Raw genomic sequence first — 18,284 nt, forward strand, 5'->3', positions numbered from 1 at the left:
CATCATATTACCTCCCCATCTCAATCATTGTACTTACATATACTTTTCTCAACTTTTATCTTACTTTTCTTTTGTTGTTGTTGGTTTTAGAAGGAAGGGAGGGAGGGCGGAGGGAGAGAGAGAGAGGGAGAGAGAATGGGCTCACCAGGTGCATGTGTCACTTTGTACATCTGACTTTACATGGATACTAGGATATCCAACCCAGGCCATCAGGGTTTGCCAGCACTTTCACCACTAACGGTGCCTCTTATTTTATATATATATATATATATATATATATATATATATATATTTATTTATTTTTTTTTTTTTTTTTTTTTTTTTTTTTTTTTTTTTGGTTTTTCGAGGTAGGGTCTCACTCTGGTCCAGGCTGACCTGGAATTTACTCTGTCATCTCAGGGTGGCCTTGAACTCATGGCAATCCTCCTACCTCTGCCTCCCGAGTGCTGGGATTAAAGGCATGCGCCACCACGCCCGGCTTATTTTATATTTTTTGTTTGTTTGTTTGTTTTTCCAGGTAGAGTCTCACTCTAGCTCAGGCTGACCTGGAATTGACTATGTAGTCTCAGGGTGGCCTCCAACTCACGGTGATCCTCCTACCTCTGCCTCCCAAGTGCTGGGATTAAAGGCATGCACCACCACATCCCGCTTTTATTTTGTATTTTTTAGGTAGCATCTCATTCTCGCCCAGGCTGGCCTCCAATTCAGCAATCCTCCTACCTCAGCCTCCGGAGTGCTGGGATTAAAGGCATGTGCCATCATGCCCAGAATGGATTTCCCCAAATTTCTAGAGCTATAACGGTTTGAAACGTACATAAAGTCACGAGTTTCATTTAAGTGCTTATTAGCAACTCTTGGATCTAGCAGGCTCTAAAAATAAGAGTAACCATCCCAATAACATTCGCCAGATGAAACAGCTTGCAACTATTAAACTTTCTTTGGAGGGGGGGGGTTCTTTCAGACTTCTGAAAATGAATTTTGAAGGGGGGGGATAGGCACACCAGGGCCTCCAGCCACTGCAAACAAACTCCAGAGTGGCGTCAGGCTTACACGGGTCCTAAGGAATCGAACCCTAAAATTCCTTAGCATTGCAGACAAGTGCCTTAACCGCTAAGCCATCTCTCCAGCTTTTTTTTTTTTTTCCCCTACAAGTAGGGTCTGGCTCTAGCCCAGGCTGATCTAGAATTCACACAGTAGTTCCGGGCTGTCCTCGAACTCACAGGGATCCCCCTGCCTCAGTCTCCCAGGTGCTGGGATTCCAGGGCTCAGAGCTTTCTTAATGAGCTGTTCAGCACCTGGCATGCGCGAGCAGATCGCTGGCTTGGGTCCCTGGCTCAGCCCATCCATTCACAGTCTGTACGTGTGCCTGCCAGCCTCATCTGGTGGGAATAACACCGCACCGGCCGGGTTAGGCCCCCGTGTCGTGAAAGCTCGCTTCATGCCCACGGATGACAGAGCGCGGGTGGGGCCCGGGAATCTGTATTTAGAAGCCTCTCGGCTGATTCAGATGCCCAGTCAGGTCTGAGAACAGCCGAGGCCTCTCCCAGCCCTCCGCTCGACTTCCTCCTGGTCCTGGTGACGCTCCAGCCGCCCCGACAGAACAGCTGAGGGGAAGGCGCCACCACCGGAGCCTGCGGGCCGTCCGAGGCCGCCCAACTGGCCCGGCACGGCGCCCCACGGCCGCCTTACATAACGGGCCGCGGAGCCGCGCTCTCGCGAGATTTCCTCGCCGCCCCCCCACCCCTCCTCTTTCCACGTCAGAAGGGACCGGGCGGAGCGGCCAACATGGCGGAGCGCAGGCGACACAAGAAGCGGATCCAGGTAGCCCGGTGGCGCCGCGGGGAGGGGAGCGTCGGCGCGTCGGAGAGTGGAAGGAGCTGGAGGAGCCCCACGGAGTCTGGCGAGAAAGCCCGGGGCGGGTGGCGGGGCCGCCGCGAGGCCGTGGGGTCTCGAGGTGCCGGGGGAGGGGGGGACGGTGTAGCCGACGGCGATCCGCCGAGGGCTCCCGGGTCGGCGGGGAAGGAAGGCGGCGCCGCGGCGCGCGCACCCTCGGAAGCCGGCGACCGCCGCCCCGGGCCTGCGCTCCCCCCACCGGGGCCCTCCGGGTCGCCGTCAGTGGGCCAGCAGGCGGCGGGAGACGGAGCCCGAAACGCCGCAGCCCGTTCTTTGTGCGGGTCCGTGCCGCGGCGGGCTCTCGTCGACCCTCCTCCGCGGCGCTTACCTCGGCCCTCCCTTCGGCGTCCTTCCGGGCGACGCGGTGTAAACAAACGAACCCAGTCGGCGCTGCCACGCTCGAGCTGGCGGCGCCCAGGAACGATTTCCCTTGCCGGGGTGTCAGCCCCGTGGCCGGCGTAGCCCCCCTCCCTCGTGCCACACGAGTGTGCGGGTCCCTGGCTGCCCAGCAGTTTGCCCCGCGTCTTCTTGCTCTTGGCCCCGAGCACTTAATAGGGTGAACATCTTAGAACTCCTGATGTTTGCTCGCCGCCTCCTCGTCAGCTCTGGCCCAAAACCAAAGGCATCATAAGCTGATAGCAGTTAGTTTCTCTGTTACTTAGGGTGAGGTTTTCTATTTCCTCCTTAAACGCTCCGTGGTGTGAAGGTTTATGGATTTATTGGCCCATAGGTGTTTGGAGCTATATAAGTTGAATTTGAAAACTTTTTTAAGTCCTGAGTGAAAAATACCAGTGACCAATCCATTTGCAAGGTAGCAAGCATAACAAAGTAATTGTGAACAGGGAATATAAGGGAATTAAAGGCAAATTCCAAGTTCAGACAGGTCTTAAAACTAGAGTGTAAGGACGTTTCTAATTATACCATTCTGAACCTTCCTAGATGTAGTATTATGGTTTGATGTGCATAACACAGTGTTTTATTAGAATTTGTATTGAAATTGTCAAATTTGCAACTCACTGTACACCTTTTATTTACCTTTAGCAGTATGATACTGTATTTTTTTTGCTCTTTAATACACATTTTGCATTATCTACTGTTTTGACTATTGTTAAAAAGCTGATACAACTTTTTATATAGCCACTCATATTTCAATTGTGACCCTCTATTAAACAGAAGGGTACATTAAAGGACTGTATAGTACCCTAAATGGTAGTGTTCAAGAGCTAAAACTTCACTTGTGCCTGTTTGTTCCCCAGCTCCACCAATTAGCTAAGTAACTGAGGTTTCTTTGCTTCATATTTTGAAATTGTAAGAAGAGCTGTTGAGAGGTACTATGAAACAGTGAATTAATAATGACTTAAAAACAAGTTATTAAAAATGCTTGGCACATGATGTCTCTTCCTCATTTTCCTCCCCCAGGATAAAAGATTTAGGTTGGGTAATTATTTTGGATTTTGTTAAGCACTCTTTGATAAAGAATAATTAACAGCTGTCTGTTGAGTAAATTAGCCATTAGATTGTAAGTTATATGAAGTATAGCTATTTACTTTCTATTGTTTATTTGAAGCTTTAGTTGTTAAAAATCAGCTTGGTATACTAAAAAAAAGTTTAAAAATTTCCTTTTAAGTTTTATGTATGGCTCTGTAAATGTTTGTGAAAGTTCTTAAAGTACCACTTTCATGCATTGCAACAAAGTTTTCTTTAAAATATATATATATATATATATATATATATATATATATATATATATATATATATATACTCTCAGGCTGGAGAGATTGGCTTAGTGGTTAAGGCAGTTAGTTGCCTGTGAGGCCTAGGGACCCAGGTTCCAGCATTCCCTAGTACCCACGTAAGCCAGATGCACAAAGTGGTATATGCATCTGGAATTCGTTTGCAGTGGCTGGATGCCCTGGTGCACATGTGCATGCGCACACACTTTCTCTCTAACAAATAATTTTTAAAAAAGAAACTTGAGAGCCAGGTGTGGTGGTGCATGCCATTAATCCCAACACATAGGAGGCAGAGGTAGGAGGATCTCCATGAGTTCAAGGCCACTCTGATACTACATAGTGAATTCCAGGTCAGCCTGGGCTAGAGCAAGACCCTACCTTGAAACTTCCCCCTCCCCCCAAAAAATAAAGAAACATGAAAAAAAAAATACATCAGGTGTGCATGGTGGCCTATGCCTTTAATCCCAGTACTGGAAGGCAGAGAGAGGTAGGAGGACCACTGAGTTCAAGGCCAACCTGGAAGCACAGAGTGAGTTCCAGGTTAGTCTGCACTAGAGTGAGACTGTACTTCATAAATAAATAAAAATATACTCTCCTAGGGAAATCATTTCTTTTATTCCCTTTGAGAATCAGAAACTCTGATACTATTATCACTTGAGGCACAAAGATCAAATGTAATGATAAAGTTCAGAGTTTATTACAGAAAAGATTCTATTGTAAGACTTTAAGACAAACATCTGTAATATCAACTGAATTTCCTGTCTTTTTTTTTTTCATGTTTTTTGTTTAGAAAAGATTTCTATGTTAGTGGATCCAGTGACCTTGAATTACAATTTTTGCATTGAAGGGAAATATCTGCTACAAACAAGTTCAGGACCTTTTTTAAGTTGCTAATTTTCTTTTTCCAGAACAGTATAATTTTTTTTAATTATTTATTTATTTGAGAGCAACAGACACAGAGAGAAAGACAGATAGAGGGAGAGAGAGAGAATGGGCACGCCAGGGCTTCCAGCCTCTGCAAACGAACTCCAGATGCGTGCGCCCCCTTGTGCATCTGGCTAACGTGGGACCTGGGGAACCGAGCCTCGAACCGTGGTCCTTAGGCTTCACAGGCAAGCGCTTAACCACTAAGCCATCTCTCCAGCCCAACAGTATAATTTTAGAATGTGGTATCCCATCAGCAGTAGAAGCAAGAGGATCATTGTAACAGTTCTTTCTTGGACTCAAATTACTGGTCAGAAAACTTGAAGTGTGCTACATGTGCATGGACATTATATTGTAAAACTTTCATGACTAAGATTTTTAAAAATATTTATTCATTTATGAGAAAGAGGGAGAGAGAGTAGGAGAACAGGTGTGCCAGGGCCTCCAGCCCCTGCAGATGAACTCCAGACGCATGTACCCCCTTGTGCCTCTGGCTAACGTGGGTCCTGGGGAATCAACCCTGGGTCCTTTGGCTTTGCAGGCAAGCAGTGCCTTAACGGGTAAGCCATGCCTCCAGCCCATGACTGGATTTTTAGTTTTTTGTGTTTTTTTTTTTTTTTATTATTTTTCAAGGTAGGGTTTCACTCTAGCCCAGGCTGACCTGGAATTCACTATGGAGTCTCAGGGTGGCCTCGAACTCACAGCAATCCTCCTACCTCTGCCTCCCGAGTGCTGGCATTATAGGCTTGTGTCACCACGCCTGGCATGACTGGATTTAATTTTTTTTGTTCATTTTTATTTATTTATTTGAGTGTGACAGAGAAAGCGAGGGAGGGAGGAAGGGAGAGAATGGGCACGCCAGGACTTCCAGCCACTGCTAACAAACTCCAGATGCATGCATCCCCTTGTGCATCTGGCTAATGTGGGTCCTGGGGAATCGAGCCTTGAACCGGGGTCCTTAGGCTTCACAGGCAAGTGTTTAACCGCTAAGCCATCTCTCCAGCCCCATGACTGGATTTTTAAACAAAAGTAATATCAATCCAAATGAAACTTTGAACACAAATGTCTTAAGTTGTTTGGGAAATACAATTATGTATGTTGTAAAGTAATTGTAACTTTTTAGATTCAAAACGTACTGCTTGTTACTAGAAGCATTGATTTAGCACCCTGGTTTAAAATTTAAGAATTAAAAATAATCTGTGGGCTGGAGAGATGGCTTAGCGGTTAAGCGCTTGCCTGTGAAGCCTAAGGACCCCGGTTCGAGGCTCAGTTCCCCAGGTCCCACGTTAGCCAGATGCACAAGGGGGCGCACGCGTCTGGAGTTCGTTTGCAGAGGCTGGAAGCCCTGGCGCGCCCATTCTCTCTCTCTCCCTCTATCTGTCTTTCTCTCTGTGTCTGTCGCTCTCAAATAAATAAATTTTAAAAAAAATAATCTGATATAATTTGTTTGGACTTCTTTTTCATAAGTTCAGTCATGAGACAAAAGCAGAATGATGGGCCTAGAGCTTACTGATCTCACCCAGCACCTTCATTTTACAGATAAGTTGAGGTCCAATTAGGTTATGTGACTTAAACAAGGATGTTAGCTTTTTATTTATTTATGTATTTATTTGGTTTTTCAAGGTAGGGTCTCACTCTGGTCCAGGCTGACCTGGAATTAACTATGTAGACTTAGGGTGGCCTTGAACTCACGACAATCCTTTTACCTCTGCCTCCCGAATGCTGGGATTAAAGGCGTGCACCACCACGTCCAGCTATCTTAGCTTTTAGAATAAGACTAGATTTAGCCCAGTACTCTTAATTTCTAATGGAATATCCTTTCTACCTCACCATTGATTAATAATGAGTTGTTCAGACATGTTAATCCTAAACTTTTTTTTTTTTTTTTTTTTTTTTTTTTTTTTTTTTTTTTGAGGTAAGGCTTCACTCTAATCCAAGCTGACCTGGAATTCGCTATGTAGTGGATCAGGATGGCCTTGAACTCACGGGGATCCTCCTACATCTGCCTCCCAAGTGCTAGGATTAAAGGCATACACCACCATGCCTGGCTTTTGTGTGGATTTTTATGACAAAGATTTAGTATGGCTTGTCATTGCTAAAGGGACTCTTCATGTATTTATGTGTATAGTATCTTATTGAGCATTGGGACATTTAAATTTACTGTATTTTAGAACTTGTATAACCTCTATCAGTTATTTTTGTTGCATCCATCTGTCTCCCTCACAATAAAACCCTAACATTTATAGGCTCATGTGCCTAATTCAGGAAAGGGAAGGAGAAAGGCTAAGACTATTTAGCTAGACTATAGGTCTGACTTCTCAGGACCCTCTGAAGGAAAGAGAAGAAATCTAGTCCTAAGTCTGAAAACTACAAACACGCATGCACACCAGGCTTAATGGAAGGCTTTGAAATTTTTTATTTTTATTTATTTATGAAAGAGAGAGAAAATGAGCACACCAGGGCCTCTAACCACTGTAAATGAACTCCAGACACATGAGCCACCTAGTGCATCTGGCTTACTTGCATTTTGAGAAATTGAACCTGGGCCCTTAGGCTTCACAGGTAAGCACCTAAACTGCTAAGCCACATGTCCAGCCTTAAGGCTTTGAAGTTTTAGCAAACCTATTGCTTCAGAAATTATGATGGAGGGCTAGGGAAATGGCTTAGTAATAAGGTGCTTGCCTGCTAAGTCTAATGACCTGAGTTTGATTGCCCAGTACCCATGTGAAGCTAGATGCACAAAGTGATGTATGCATCTGGAGATAGCAGTGGCTCAAGGCCATGGCGCACCAATTCTCTCTCTGTCTCTCTAAAAAATAAAGAAAAATATGATGGAAATGAATTGGTGGTATTATGGAAGGACACTGTTACAGTCAACATACAGATCTATAAGCAGATGATGTATCAAAGGTCCTCTCCATCTTTCAGATTTTATTCTGCTGACCTGTTCACATTTTCATGAGTATTTTATACTGCTTTTTGTATCTCTGTGTACAAATTCACAATTTATAAGCCAAAATTTCTTTTAAGCTTATTTCAACTAGATATAGGGTTTTTTTTGTTTTGTTTTGTTTTTTTGAGGTAGGGTCTCACTGTAGCCCAGGCTCACCTGGAACTCACTCTGTAGTACCAGGCTGACATGGAACTCATGGCAGTCTTCCTATCTCTGCCTCCCAAGTGCTGGGATTAAAGGCATGCGCAACCACACCCAGCTTCCCTGTTTCTTTTTACATTTTTTTTTTTTGTTTTGTTTTTTGTTTTTTCGAGGTAAGGTCTCACTCTAGCCCAAGCTGACCTGGAATTCACTGTGGAGTCTCAGGGTGGCCTTGAACTCATGGCGATCCTCCTACCTCTGCCTCCCGAGTGCTGGGATTAAAGGCATACGCCACCACACCTGGCTTTTTAAAATATTTTTAATTTATTTATTTATGAGAGAGGAAGGGAGGGGGAGAGAGAGAATAGCCACTGCAAATGACCTCCAGATGCATAATCCACCTTGTGCATCTGGCTTTCATGGGTACTGGGGAATTGAACCTGGGTCCTTAGGCTTCACAGGCAAGTGTCTTAATCTCTAAGCCATCTCTCCAACCTCTAATTTTTATTCACTTATAATTATTAGAGAGAAAGAGAGAGCGCTCATGTGAGCGTGCACGTAAGCCAAGGCCTGAAGCCGTTGCACATGAACTCCATATGCATGCACCACCTTGTGCATCTGGCTTTCATGGGTACTGGGGAATTGAACCTGGGTCCTTAGGCTTCACAGGCAAGTGTCTTAATCTCTAAGCCATCTCTCCAACCTCTAGTTTTTATTCACTTATAATTATTAGAGAGAAAGAGAGAGCGCTCATGTGAGCGTGCACGTAAGCCAAGGCCTGAAGCCATTGCACATGAACTCCATATGCATGCACCACCTTGTGCATCTGGCTTACATGGGTACTGGGGAATCAAACCTAAGTCCTTAGACTTCACAGGCAAGCACCTTTACTGTTAAGCCATCTCTCCAGCCCTGGTTTTACATTCTTAATCAAAAATTCTGTGATATTAGAACACAGGATTTATTCTGGGTCTATCTTTTTTGCTTCTCAAAACTAAATATTGGCCAAAGTAATAGAAATGGCAAACTCTATTTCATTATAGTATTTGAGTATCAGTACATTTTTAAGTAAAAGTATTTGTTTAAAAACTTTAAGAAGAGCTGAGCTTGGTGGCACATGTCAGGAGGCAAAAGTAGGAGGATTGCCATGAGTTCAAGGCCAGCCTGAGTCTACAGAATAAATTCCAGAACAGCCTGGGCTAGAGTAGAACCCTACCTTGCGGGGGTGGGGGGGGGACTTTAGGAAGGCTGGAGAGATGGCTTAGCAGTTAAGGTGTGTGCTTGCAAAGCCTAAAGACCCAGGTTCGATTCTCTAGGTCACATGTAAGCCAGATGCACATGGTGTTATATGCATCTGGAGTTCGTTTGCAGTGGCTGGAGGCCCTGGTGCACCCATTGTCACTCCCCCCCCATTCTAATAAATAAATAAAATAAAATAAAACTTTAGGAAGATTCTAACCAGATTTTAAACTGAAGTAATTTTATAAATGTCTTGTGATCAGCAGCCGCCAGTGAACTGGGTACAGAGAACAGACAGTCCAGCCTAAACTTGTTTGCTGTTAGTACCCTCATTCCAAGGCATTTCATTCCTGGGGTTAAAAGAGTTCTTGTCATCTGTTCAAAGTTGATGGGCCGGTTTCTTGTTAATGGGTAATAAAGTTCTCTAAAGGCTTTTGCTTCTTGTTAGAAGTCTAGAAGAAAAATATTTTGTTCCCATTAAAGGAAATAAAGGGGAGATACTATAATTCAAATTATAAGCAAAAAGGTAAGATTATTTTATAGTCTTTATTTCTCTATAAAGGCTAATGTAGAGGAATAGACATTCAAGACTACCAGCTTCTAAGTAATTTCTCATGCTGCTCTCCTACAGCAGTCTTTCTGGTTCTGAAACCCCACTAGATTGCACAGATTATATCATTTTTATTTAAGAGAGTCTACAGTCTGAATAACTATATGTTATTGATAGTTAAAGTAACTAATTCTATGTTTAGCAGAAAGGAAATTTTCAAATCCTGGTCTTTTCTGTTCATTGTTGCTTACTAAGGAGAATACGAAGTTGAGGAAAACTTGATTAGCTTGAAGTTAGGTGTTAAAATAAGATTTAATTTTTTTTGCAGATATATAATACTATTAGACCTCCCTATCATCTAATGCAGATTGACTCTTCATTTTTTATGTATCTTGATACTTGATCAGATTTTATATGTGATTCTTTGGTCAGCAGTCAAGATATGGGTCCATTTATCTGTATTCAGTAAATGATTTAATGAGCAATTGTGTGAGTATGGACATAGCAAACCTAAAATTAATGCAATTATTTTCCAGAATCACTTTCTTCACAAATAACCTTTTTGCTGCTAAACATAAAAATTTGCTCTTTTTTACTCAGTGTTTTCATTGATCTGGTGCTATTTTTTTACTTTTAGTTTCAAATATCTACATTTCATTCCTGTTTATAGTCCAATATTATATCACATTTACTTGATTATTATACTAGTCTTCTAACAAGTTTCCCTGCCTTACATGTTTTTCCCCCTAATTCATTTGCCCACAACCACAAAATTAAAATACTTTTTAAATTATGTTCCTGTTAAAAAAAATATATTAGTGTTCTTTCTGGCACTTAAGAGTAGTTTCTCAGCTTGCTTTGAAACACCCCCTCCCCTTTTTTTTTGGTTTTTCAAGATAGGGTCTCACTCGAGCCCAGGCTGATCTGCAATTCACTATGGTGGCCTCGAACTCAGCGATCCTCCTACCTCTGCCTCCCAAGTGCTGGGATTAAAGGCGTGCTCCACCATGCCCAGCTGAAACCCCTTTTGTAACTTACCAATGTTTTCTATCATTCATTTTCTCAGCCACAAGGTTTTTGCTTGTTCATCTTGTTTGGTTTTCAAGATCCAGCTCCTTTCATAAAAGATATTTTCTAATGATTTCCATTCATATTTTTTCGCTTTTGCTTTGTATACTTCTATAATTTTTGTTTTTACCTCTCCTTACGGAAAATAACAGTTGTTTCTTTGGGTAGTTATGTAACCAAGTATCCCTCAATGTTAAATCAAGCCCATCCTTGGTAACAAGTTTTCATTTGACTGGATAACCTTTAAATTGACAACAGGTGTATCAGTTGAGGAAAAATGGAGAATATATGGGTGTTATAAAATAGAACTAGTTTCTAATTAAACCCTAACTTGATACTTGCATATGGTGGTATATTTTAGCATGGTTGCAAAGTATATTTTGTAGCTGGGCCTCCAATAATTAGGGACCCTACAGATGTTACTGAACTTGGAGCATTAAAATTGGAATTTATAACTTAAGGTTCTGTTTTTTGTTGTTGTTGTTGTTTGTTTGTTTGTTTGTTTGTTTTTTGAGGTAGGGTCTCAACTCTAGGTCAGGCTGACCTGGAACCCACTATGTATAGTCTCAGGATGGCCTTTAACTCACAGCGATCCTCCTACCTCTGCCTCCCAAATGCTGGGACTAAAGCGTGCACCACCATGCCTGGCTTTTGGTACACATTTTTATAAGTAAAATATTTTTATGTTAAATAGAGGGGTTTCTCATAATAAGTACTTGGTTTTTACAATCTAAAATCAGTGGGTTTCACTTGTACTTTTTAAATGTTTTTTCTCTCTTTAGCCCAGGTTGGCCTTGAACTCATAGCGAACTCACCTCTGCCTCCCAAGTGCTGGAATTAAAGCTTTTAACTTTTTGTTGCCATAAATATCCACAGCTGAGTATATCCTAGAAGATTTGGAAATAGATGAAAGCAGGAAAGCAGCCTTTCCAAAACTGCTCTTTGTTACGGGACAACCATTAACACAGGAATATCATTGTTTAGGGGTTTTGCCTCATTCTTCACTGGTGAAAAGAAGGCAGAATGAGAAGAAAAAAAAGTCCCACAGTATTTCATATCTTGAGAAAAAGAGTCCCATAGTTTCTTGTATCTGTCCCTATAAAGGAAAGGAGGGAATAATGCCAGTCACCAGCACCTCAGTTCTTGTCACCACATTGAGGCAGCACATATATACAATGTATGTATATACATATATACACACTCTTAACTTTATTTAACTTCATAAGTTTGAGAATTTTCACTGGGGCTGGAGAGATGGCTTAGCAGTTAAGCGCTTGCCTATGGAGCCTAAGAACCCCAGTTCAAGGTTCAATTCCCCAGGACCCACGTTAGCCAGATGCACAAGGGGGCGCACGTCTGGAGTTCGTTTGCAGTGGCTGGAGGCCCTGGCGCATCCATTCTCTCTCTCTCTGTCTGCCTCTTTCTCTCTCTCTGCCTCTTTCTCTCTCTCTTGCTCTCAAATAAATAAATAAATAATGAATAAACTATTTAAAAAAAAGAATTTTCACTGTTACACATTATCAAGGCACACATCTTTGGTGGTGATTGTAACATTTATTTATTGTACCTGTTTCTCCTTACCTTGCCAATTAGACAGTCACTATTGGCAGCAGTTATCTTAACGTTACTACTTTGTGGGAAAACAACTCAAATGTCCTAGAGTTGAGGCCAGCAGGCAGTTTGTATTTAAAAGACATGCAGGCCGGGCATGGTGGCACACGCCTTTAATCCCAGCACTCGGGAGGTAGGAGGATTGCTGTGAGTTCAAGGCCACCGTGAGACTACATAGTGAATTCCAGGTCAGCCTGGGCTAGAGCGAGACATGCAGAATTAAAAGTGTCCATTTTGTCTTTTTATTCATTACCAGGTCTACTTCAAAGAGTGCCTGAAAGCAAGGCCTGTATCACTTGAAAAGATTTGTAGAACCAATCATAAATTATTCTTCAGTGCATGAGTTTCTCAAGTCAGTGATCACACTAAATTAGTATTCTTATGTTGCAGGAAGTTGGTGAACCCTCTAAAGAAGAAAAGGCTGTAGCCAAATACCTTCGATTCAACTGTCCAACAAAGTCCACCAATATGATGGGTCATCGGGTTGATTACTTTATTGGTAGGATTACATCAGTAAAATCTTACTAGTGTACACTATCTTAAGAAGTTATATAAATTTAAGAGTGTGTATATATGTGTGTGTATATATATATATATATGTATATGTATATATGTGTATGTGTTTTAAAAGTGTTTTCCACAGGTGCTTATTGAAGCTGAGTGATGGGCCTATGACAGCTGGTTATCCTTTTCCTTTTATGATTGAAAATAACTATAATCAAAAGATAGAGACTGGGAGAGGTGGCTCAGTGGTTAAATGTGCTTGCTTGCAAAGCCTGCTGGCTTGGGTTCAGTTCCCCAGCCCATCCATGGAAAGCCAGACAGGCATTTCTTTGAAGCAGCAAGATGTATGGTGTATACACATAAGCATACACACACAAAAAAAAAATAATCAAAAAGATATAGTGCTTTCTAATTATATTTGTTGGAAAGTTTTTAAATAAAATTTATTTTTAGTGTTAAAAATAGATACAGTGGGGCTAGAGAGAAAGTATCTGTTAAAGGCTTGCAAAGTCTGACAGTCTGGATTTGATTCCCTAGTACCCGTATAAAACCAGATACACAAAGTGGCAAATGCATCTGGAGTTTGTTTGCAGCAGTATGAGACCCTAGCCTGCCCTTTTTCATTCTCTCTTCTCGATTCCCCAGTACCCACATAAGCCAGATGCATAAGGTACCTCATGCATCTGGAGTTTGTTTACAGTGGATAGAGGCCCTGGCGGGCCCATTCTCCCTCCCTCCCTCCCGCTGCTTGCAAATAAAAATATTTTAAGAATAAATAATAATAATTTTTAAATGCTGATAATATGAGTGATTAGAAGTAAGTGCTTAGTTTCTTCACATATTCACACAACTTCTTTATAAGCTGATGATGTCTATAATAGAGAGCCCAATAGCTATAAATGATGGTGTTTTCCTAGCACACCAGTTAAAGAGTTGCTGTTATACAGAAGAAATGCCTCCTCTTTAGTATTAATGATTTTGATATTCATTAAAAGCTTAGAAGAGTGGACATGATTATGTTTTCAAGTCTGTTTAGCTGCTCTAGTAATAGCAGTAGATTGTTCAGAGGTAGGGAGTTACATACAAATATTTTTTAAATTTCCTCATTATCTTGCTTTGATTAGTATTTCTGGATGTAATATATTTTGTGGCATTGCTTTGAAAGATGCTTTTCAGACTGTTTTATACATTGAGGTTTGAAGGAACTTTTATGGTAGTCATTAGACTTTGTATTGACTTGTGTTGTCAGAATGATCAAATTTATTATATGATATTGTTTAGGTAGACATAAATTCCTGTGTACATGAAACTTAAAATAATAAATTTTCTTCTTTAGCTTCAAAAGCAGTGGATTGCCTTTTGGATTCAAAATGGGCAAAGGCCAAAAAAGGAGAAGAAGCTTTATTTACAAACAGGGAGTCTGTGGTTGACTATTGCAACAGGTAATGTTTCTTGGTGATGAATAACCATAAATTTTTTCTATTGTCTCAAAATTTTTAACTATTTTCACTATTAAATATAATATTATAACAAAGTTCAAACATAGCTTGCACATGTAACCTGGATTTTATCAGTGGCTGTATGTATGTAATTTGTACTCTTGTATATTTGCCTGAACTGAACTGGAAAGTCAAGAGTAAAAATTCTAGACCAGAGTCTACATACAGTGAACAAGCTTCTCTGTCGAGAAAATGATCGGGAGTCTTTTTCTAAAACTTTGACTAGAACTACTAGTGGCCCCATTATTCTGGGGTTTTAGTGCCTGTGCCCTGGACCATAAGCCAGACCTCTTGTCCTATTTGGAGTAGTTGTCACTGTAGTAGTGTTTATAAAACAAAGTAGCTGCCCTTGTTTGTCATGTCTGTTTTTTGAGGGTTTCAAGATGAAGTCAAACTTGGTAATATCTATATGGTTTTCATAATAGGTATTTTTTTCTGTGCAGCAGGGAAAAAAAAAACTTTTGATAGTAAACTGAATACCTGCAAGGCCAAAATCAGCTTCTTCTTCTTTCCATTGTTTTTCTTTTTGTTAACTTAATACTTAACTAGGCATATTTATCAGTCACTACTAGCTAAATTTTGTTTCATGACACTAAAGTTTATAGTCTTAAGTATTTGAGATTTTAGAGTATATGTTTGGTCAGGTGGTACACATTTGCTAATATTGTATTAATCTCTAAGATACAACAGTCTACCAGGTATAGTAGCATATATCTATAGCCCAATATTTGGCAGGTGAACAGAAAGATTGGAGTTCAAGATCATCCTCAGCTACATGATGGCCTGGGCTACATGAGACCCTGTCTCAAAAAGTTGAAATAAAGAAAATAAAAATTTCTGATAGCCTTCTTAAATGATTTCACAGCTTGTGTTCTTATACAGTAAAGTTAAATAATTATCAAATACTGAAAAGTCTTAGTTGCCAAGGGACTAAAGATGACTAATAGACATTTCAGAAACGAGAAGTTTCATTGTTGGTTGGAGATGAGCTCACAGTGATACAGTTGGTATTTATTTGTCCTTTACAACAAATGAGAATTAGTTCCAAAGTACAAACTTCCCTGCTTGTTTCAAGATAGATTTATTTTGTACCTGTAGTAGTTTTTTCTACTACTAGTTTTCTACTACTAGTTTTTTTTACTACTAGTAGCTCTTAATTTTTTTATTAAGAGCTACTACAAATGCAAAAACTTGGACATAAAGCCAGGCGTGATGACGCACGCCTTTAATCCCAGGACTCGGGAGGCAGAGGTAGGAGAATTGCTGTGAGTTCAAGGCCACCGTGAGGCTTCATAGTGAGCCTGGGCTAGAGTGAGACCCTACCTTGAAAAAAACAAATAATAATAATAACTTGGACATAGAGAAGTCAAGAGCCTTACTGAGCATTGTACACTAGTAAGACACAAGGTTCTAAATGCAGCAGTCAGTTCCCATAATACATAATCCTTATCCCTGTGCTGTCACTATCCACCAAAATAATGATATACTTTGCAAAGCAAAATTAATTTAAGGTATTAAATCTGTAAGCCCAAATCTCTGAGGGCAGTGACCAATATTATTTTGTGGCTTTAAGTGACTTGGTACTTTATTATATGAAAAGAGAATATCCCAGGCACACACTCCCTTTGCATTGTAAATGTTATTCCTGTTCACATCAGAATGCTTATGTTCTCTCTGTGCTAAAATCAAAGACTCTACTTAGGATCTTCTTAGCACCTTCTAATAGAATCTTAGTGTCCTCATTATGACCCATCTGCTGTGGATTCCTGCCCAACCATAAGAAAATCACAATAGGACTTTTTTGTCTAGTTTCATTTACTAAAGCAACTAGATGGACATGATGAAATCTGGGGCAGGGGGACACAAGAAAGGAAAATATAGGTTAACTAACAAGAATATTTTTAATATGATCTATATACCTTTTGTGACCAACTTCATGTGTGAACTCTTCAACCTAATCTCTAGGAGACTGGCACAAACATACAGTCCAGTAATGTCCTTTTCTTGAGTGTTTGCCACATTCATTCATTCTCTCTTCTGGTCTCTCTCTGACACTTATCTGCAAGTCTGACTGCATTGTTCTCCTTCTGTCCTCCTGCCTTTAATATTACAAACACATCCCTCAAGCTATTCTTCTACTATGTAATATTCGTCAAGCCCTCTAGCCCCTATCAGTCTTTCTACCTCAAGTTCTCCTAATTTAACCAAGTTAGTGCCATCCAGTTTGGCTGTTCTTAACTATTTTAGAATTATTGCATGTGTATTTTTTTAAGTCTATTGGTAGCTAAATCTGGAAACAAATTTTAGTTCTGTTTCTTATAGTTGCACAGCAATTGGCATAATTTGGTACTTAAAACTCACCATTGCTACATAAGTGAAAGGCCCTAACTCATGTCTAATGTTCAATAAATGATTTGTTAAATCTGAAAAAAAAGAATCAGGAAAAAATACATAATTTAAAACTTTTTTCTTAAAATTATTTTTAATATTGTATTCAGCATTTTTTTAAATCAATTTCCTATTACATTGCTAGGCCCCAGGAAAACAATGTTACTGTGCTTGGCCCCTCCTTACCTTAGAACACATATTCTAATGTTGGTGAGACCTTCAAGAATGACTTCTCAGGGAAAATGTTTTTATCATATTTTGAAACACAAGTGGTTACCTAACAAGAGAAGAAAGAGCACAAAATACGCTGATACAGCTCTCTGAAAATGCTAGGAGGCTTTGTACTAGTGTTTGTCTCATACCAAAGATTTAAAACCAAGTATTTTTTAGAGGCTATGATTTTTTTTGCAAAGGTTAATGTCACTTATCTGGAATAGAATTAAGTGAAGTTCATATTTTCTAAAGGCTCATCCAGGAAAACCTCAATGATTTTACTTATAAAACAAAATGATGATATAATTAGTGATTTATGAAATTAAATGTGTATGTTTCCATAACTACTAAATTGGAGATTTTTTTCCATAGCAATATAAATACATGTATGTTAGGCACTATGTTTAACAACTTATATATTTTCCATTTAACCCTAAAAGTCCTATGTGGTGTCCTAGTTTAGAAGTCAGTTAAAATTACGTAACACCCAATAGCATCATCCTAGTTAAGTGCCAACAATGGTATTTGAATCTCTCTACCTAAATGTGACATTATTTCAAATGATACTAGAAGTTACTTAGAAGTTAATTATATTCTTTTCTTGAAGAGTGACAGAAGCAGACAATCCTATGACTCTTTGCCCTTCTATCTACTTATCAAGGAAAAGGCTTTTCTACTAAAATTCAGTGGTTTATGTCTTAAGTGATTGAGAGATTACAGGTCTTGAAAAAAATTTATGAGAGAGGTAGGGAGAGAGAATGAGCGCACCAGGGCCTCCAGCCACTGCACACAAACTCCAGATGCATGCGCCTCTTTGTGTATGGCTTTGCGTGGGTACTGGGGAATCAGAACCATGTCCTTAGGCTTTGCAAGCAAGCACCTTAGTCGCTGAGCCATTTCTCCAGCCCCACAGGTCTTTTTTTAATTTGAAAAAACTAAGATATAAAAAAATGGCTGGGTGTGGTGACACACACTTTTAATCCTAACATTTGAGAGGCAAAGGTAAGAGGATCACTGAGTTCTAGGCCAGCCCAAGACTGTGAATTCCAGGTCAGCCTGGGCTAGAGTGAGACCCTATGTCAAAAAAAAAAAAAAAATCAACAACAATAAAAATATATATGGATGTGTATAAAATGATGTCAAAGTCTAAATTACTGATATATGGCTTCATTATTAGCCACATTACTGTTGAAAATAACAGTTTAATATATGGACAGCTATAGTATGAAGTGATGTAATGTGTTGGGTTTTTCTCGTAAGTATAAGGTGTATTTTTAGTTTCATATTGAGTGATAATGTTTCTTGTAGAAAGTAGGAAAGTTAGGCAGGAAAGATACCTTAGCAGTTAAGGTGCACTTGCCTGCAAAGCCTAAGGACCCAATTTCTATTCCCCAGTACTCAGGTAAATCCAGATACACAAAATAGCACATGCATCTGAAGTTTGTTTGCAATGGCTAGAGGCCCTCGCATACCCATTCTTATTCTCTCTCTCATCTCTCTCCTTGCAAATAAATAAGTAAATATTAAAAAAAAAAAAAGTGGGAAAATCATGTCCGTGAACAAAACTA

General features: G+C 40.3%; 1 protein-coding gene across 1 annotated transcript in view; it reads left to right on the forward strand.

The window, feature by feature from the left end:
- The first annotated feature begins 1,300 nt into the window (after positions 1-1,300).
- Positions 1,301-18,284, forward strand: part of Sec62 (SEC62 homolog, preprotein translocation factor) — a 36,263-nt gene continuing 19,279 nt past the window's right edge. The window contains exons 1-4 of the mRNA XM_004652085.2: positions 1,301-1,519; positions 1,648-1,821; positions 12,503-12,611; positions 13,953-14,058. Coding sequence (XP_004652142.2) covers positions 1,301-1,519; positions 1,648-1,821; positions 12,503-12,611; positions 13,953-14,058 — 608 coding nt within the window. The remainder of the gene's footprint in view (positions 1,520-1,647; positions 1,822-12,502; positions 12,612-13,952; positions 14,059-18,284) is intronic.

The sequence above is a fragment of the Jaculus jaculus genome, chromosome 11 (assembly GCF_020740685.1).
Source record: "Jaculus jaculus isolate mJacJac1 chromosome 11, mJacJac1.mat.Y.cur, whole genome shotgun sequence".
Lineage (NCBI taxonomy): Eukaryota > Metazoa > Chordata > Mammalia > Rodentia > Dipodidae > Jaculus > Jaculus jaculus.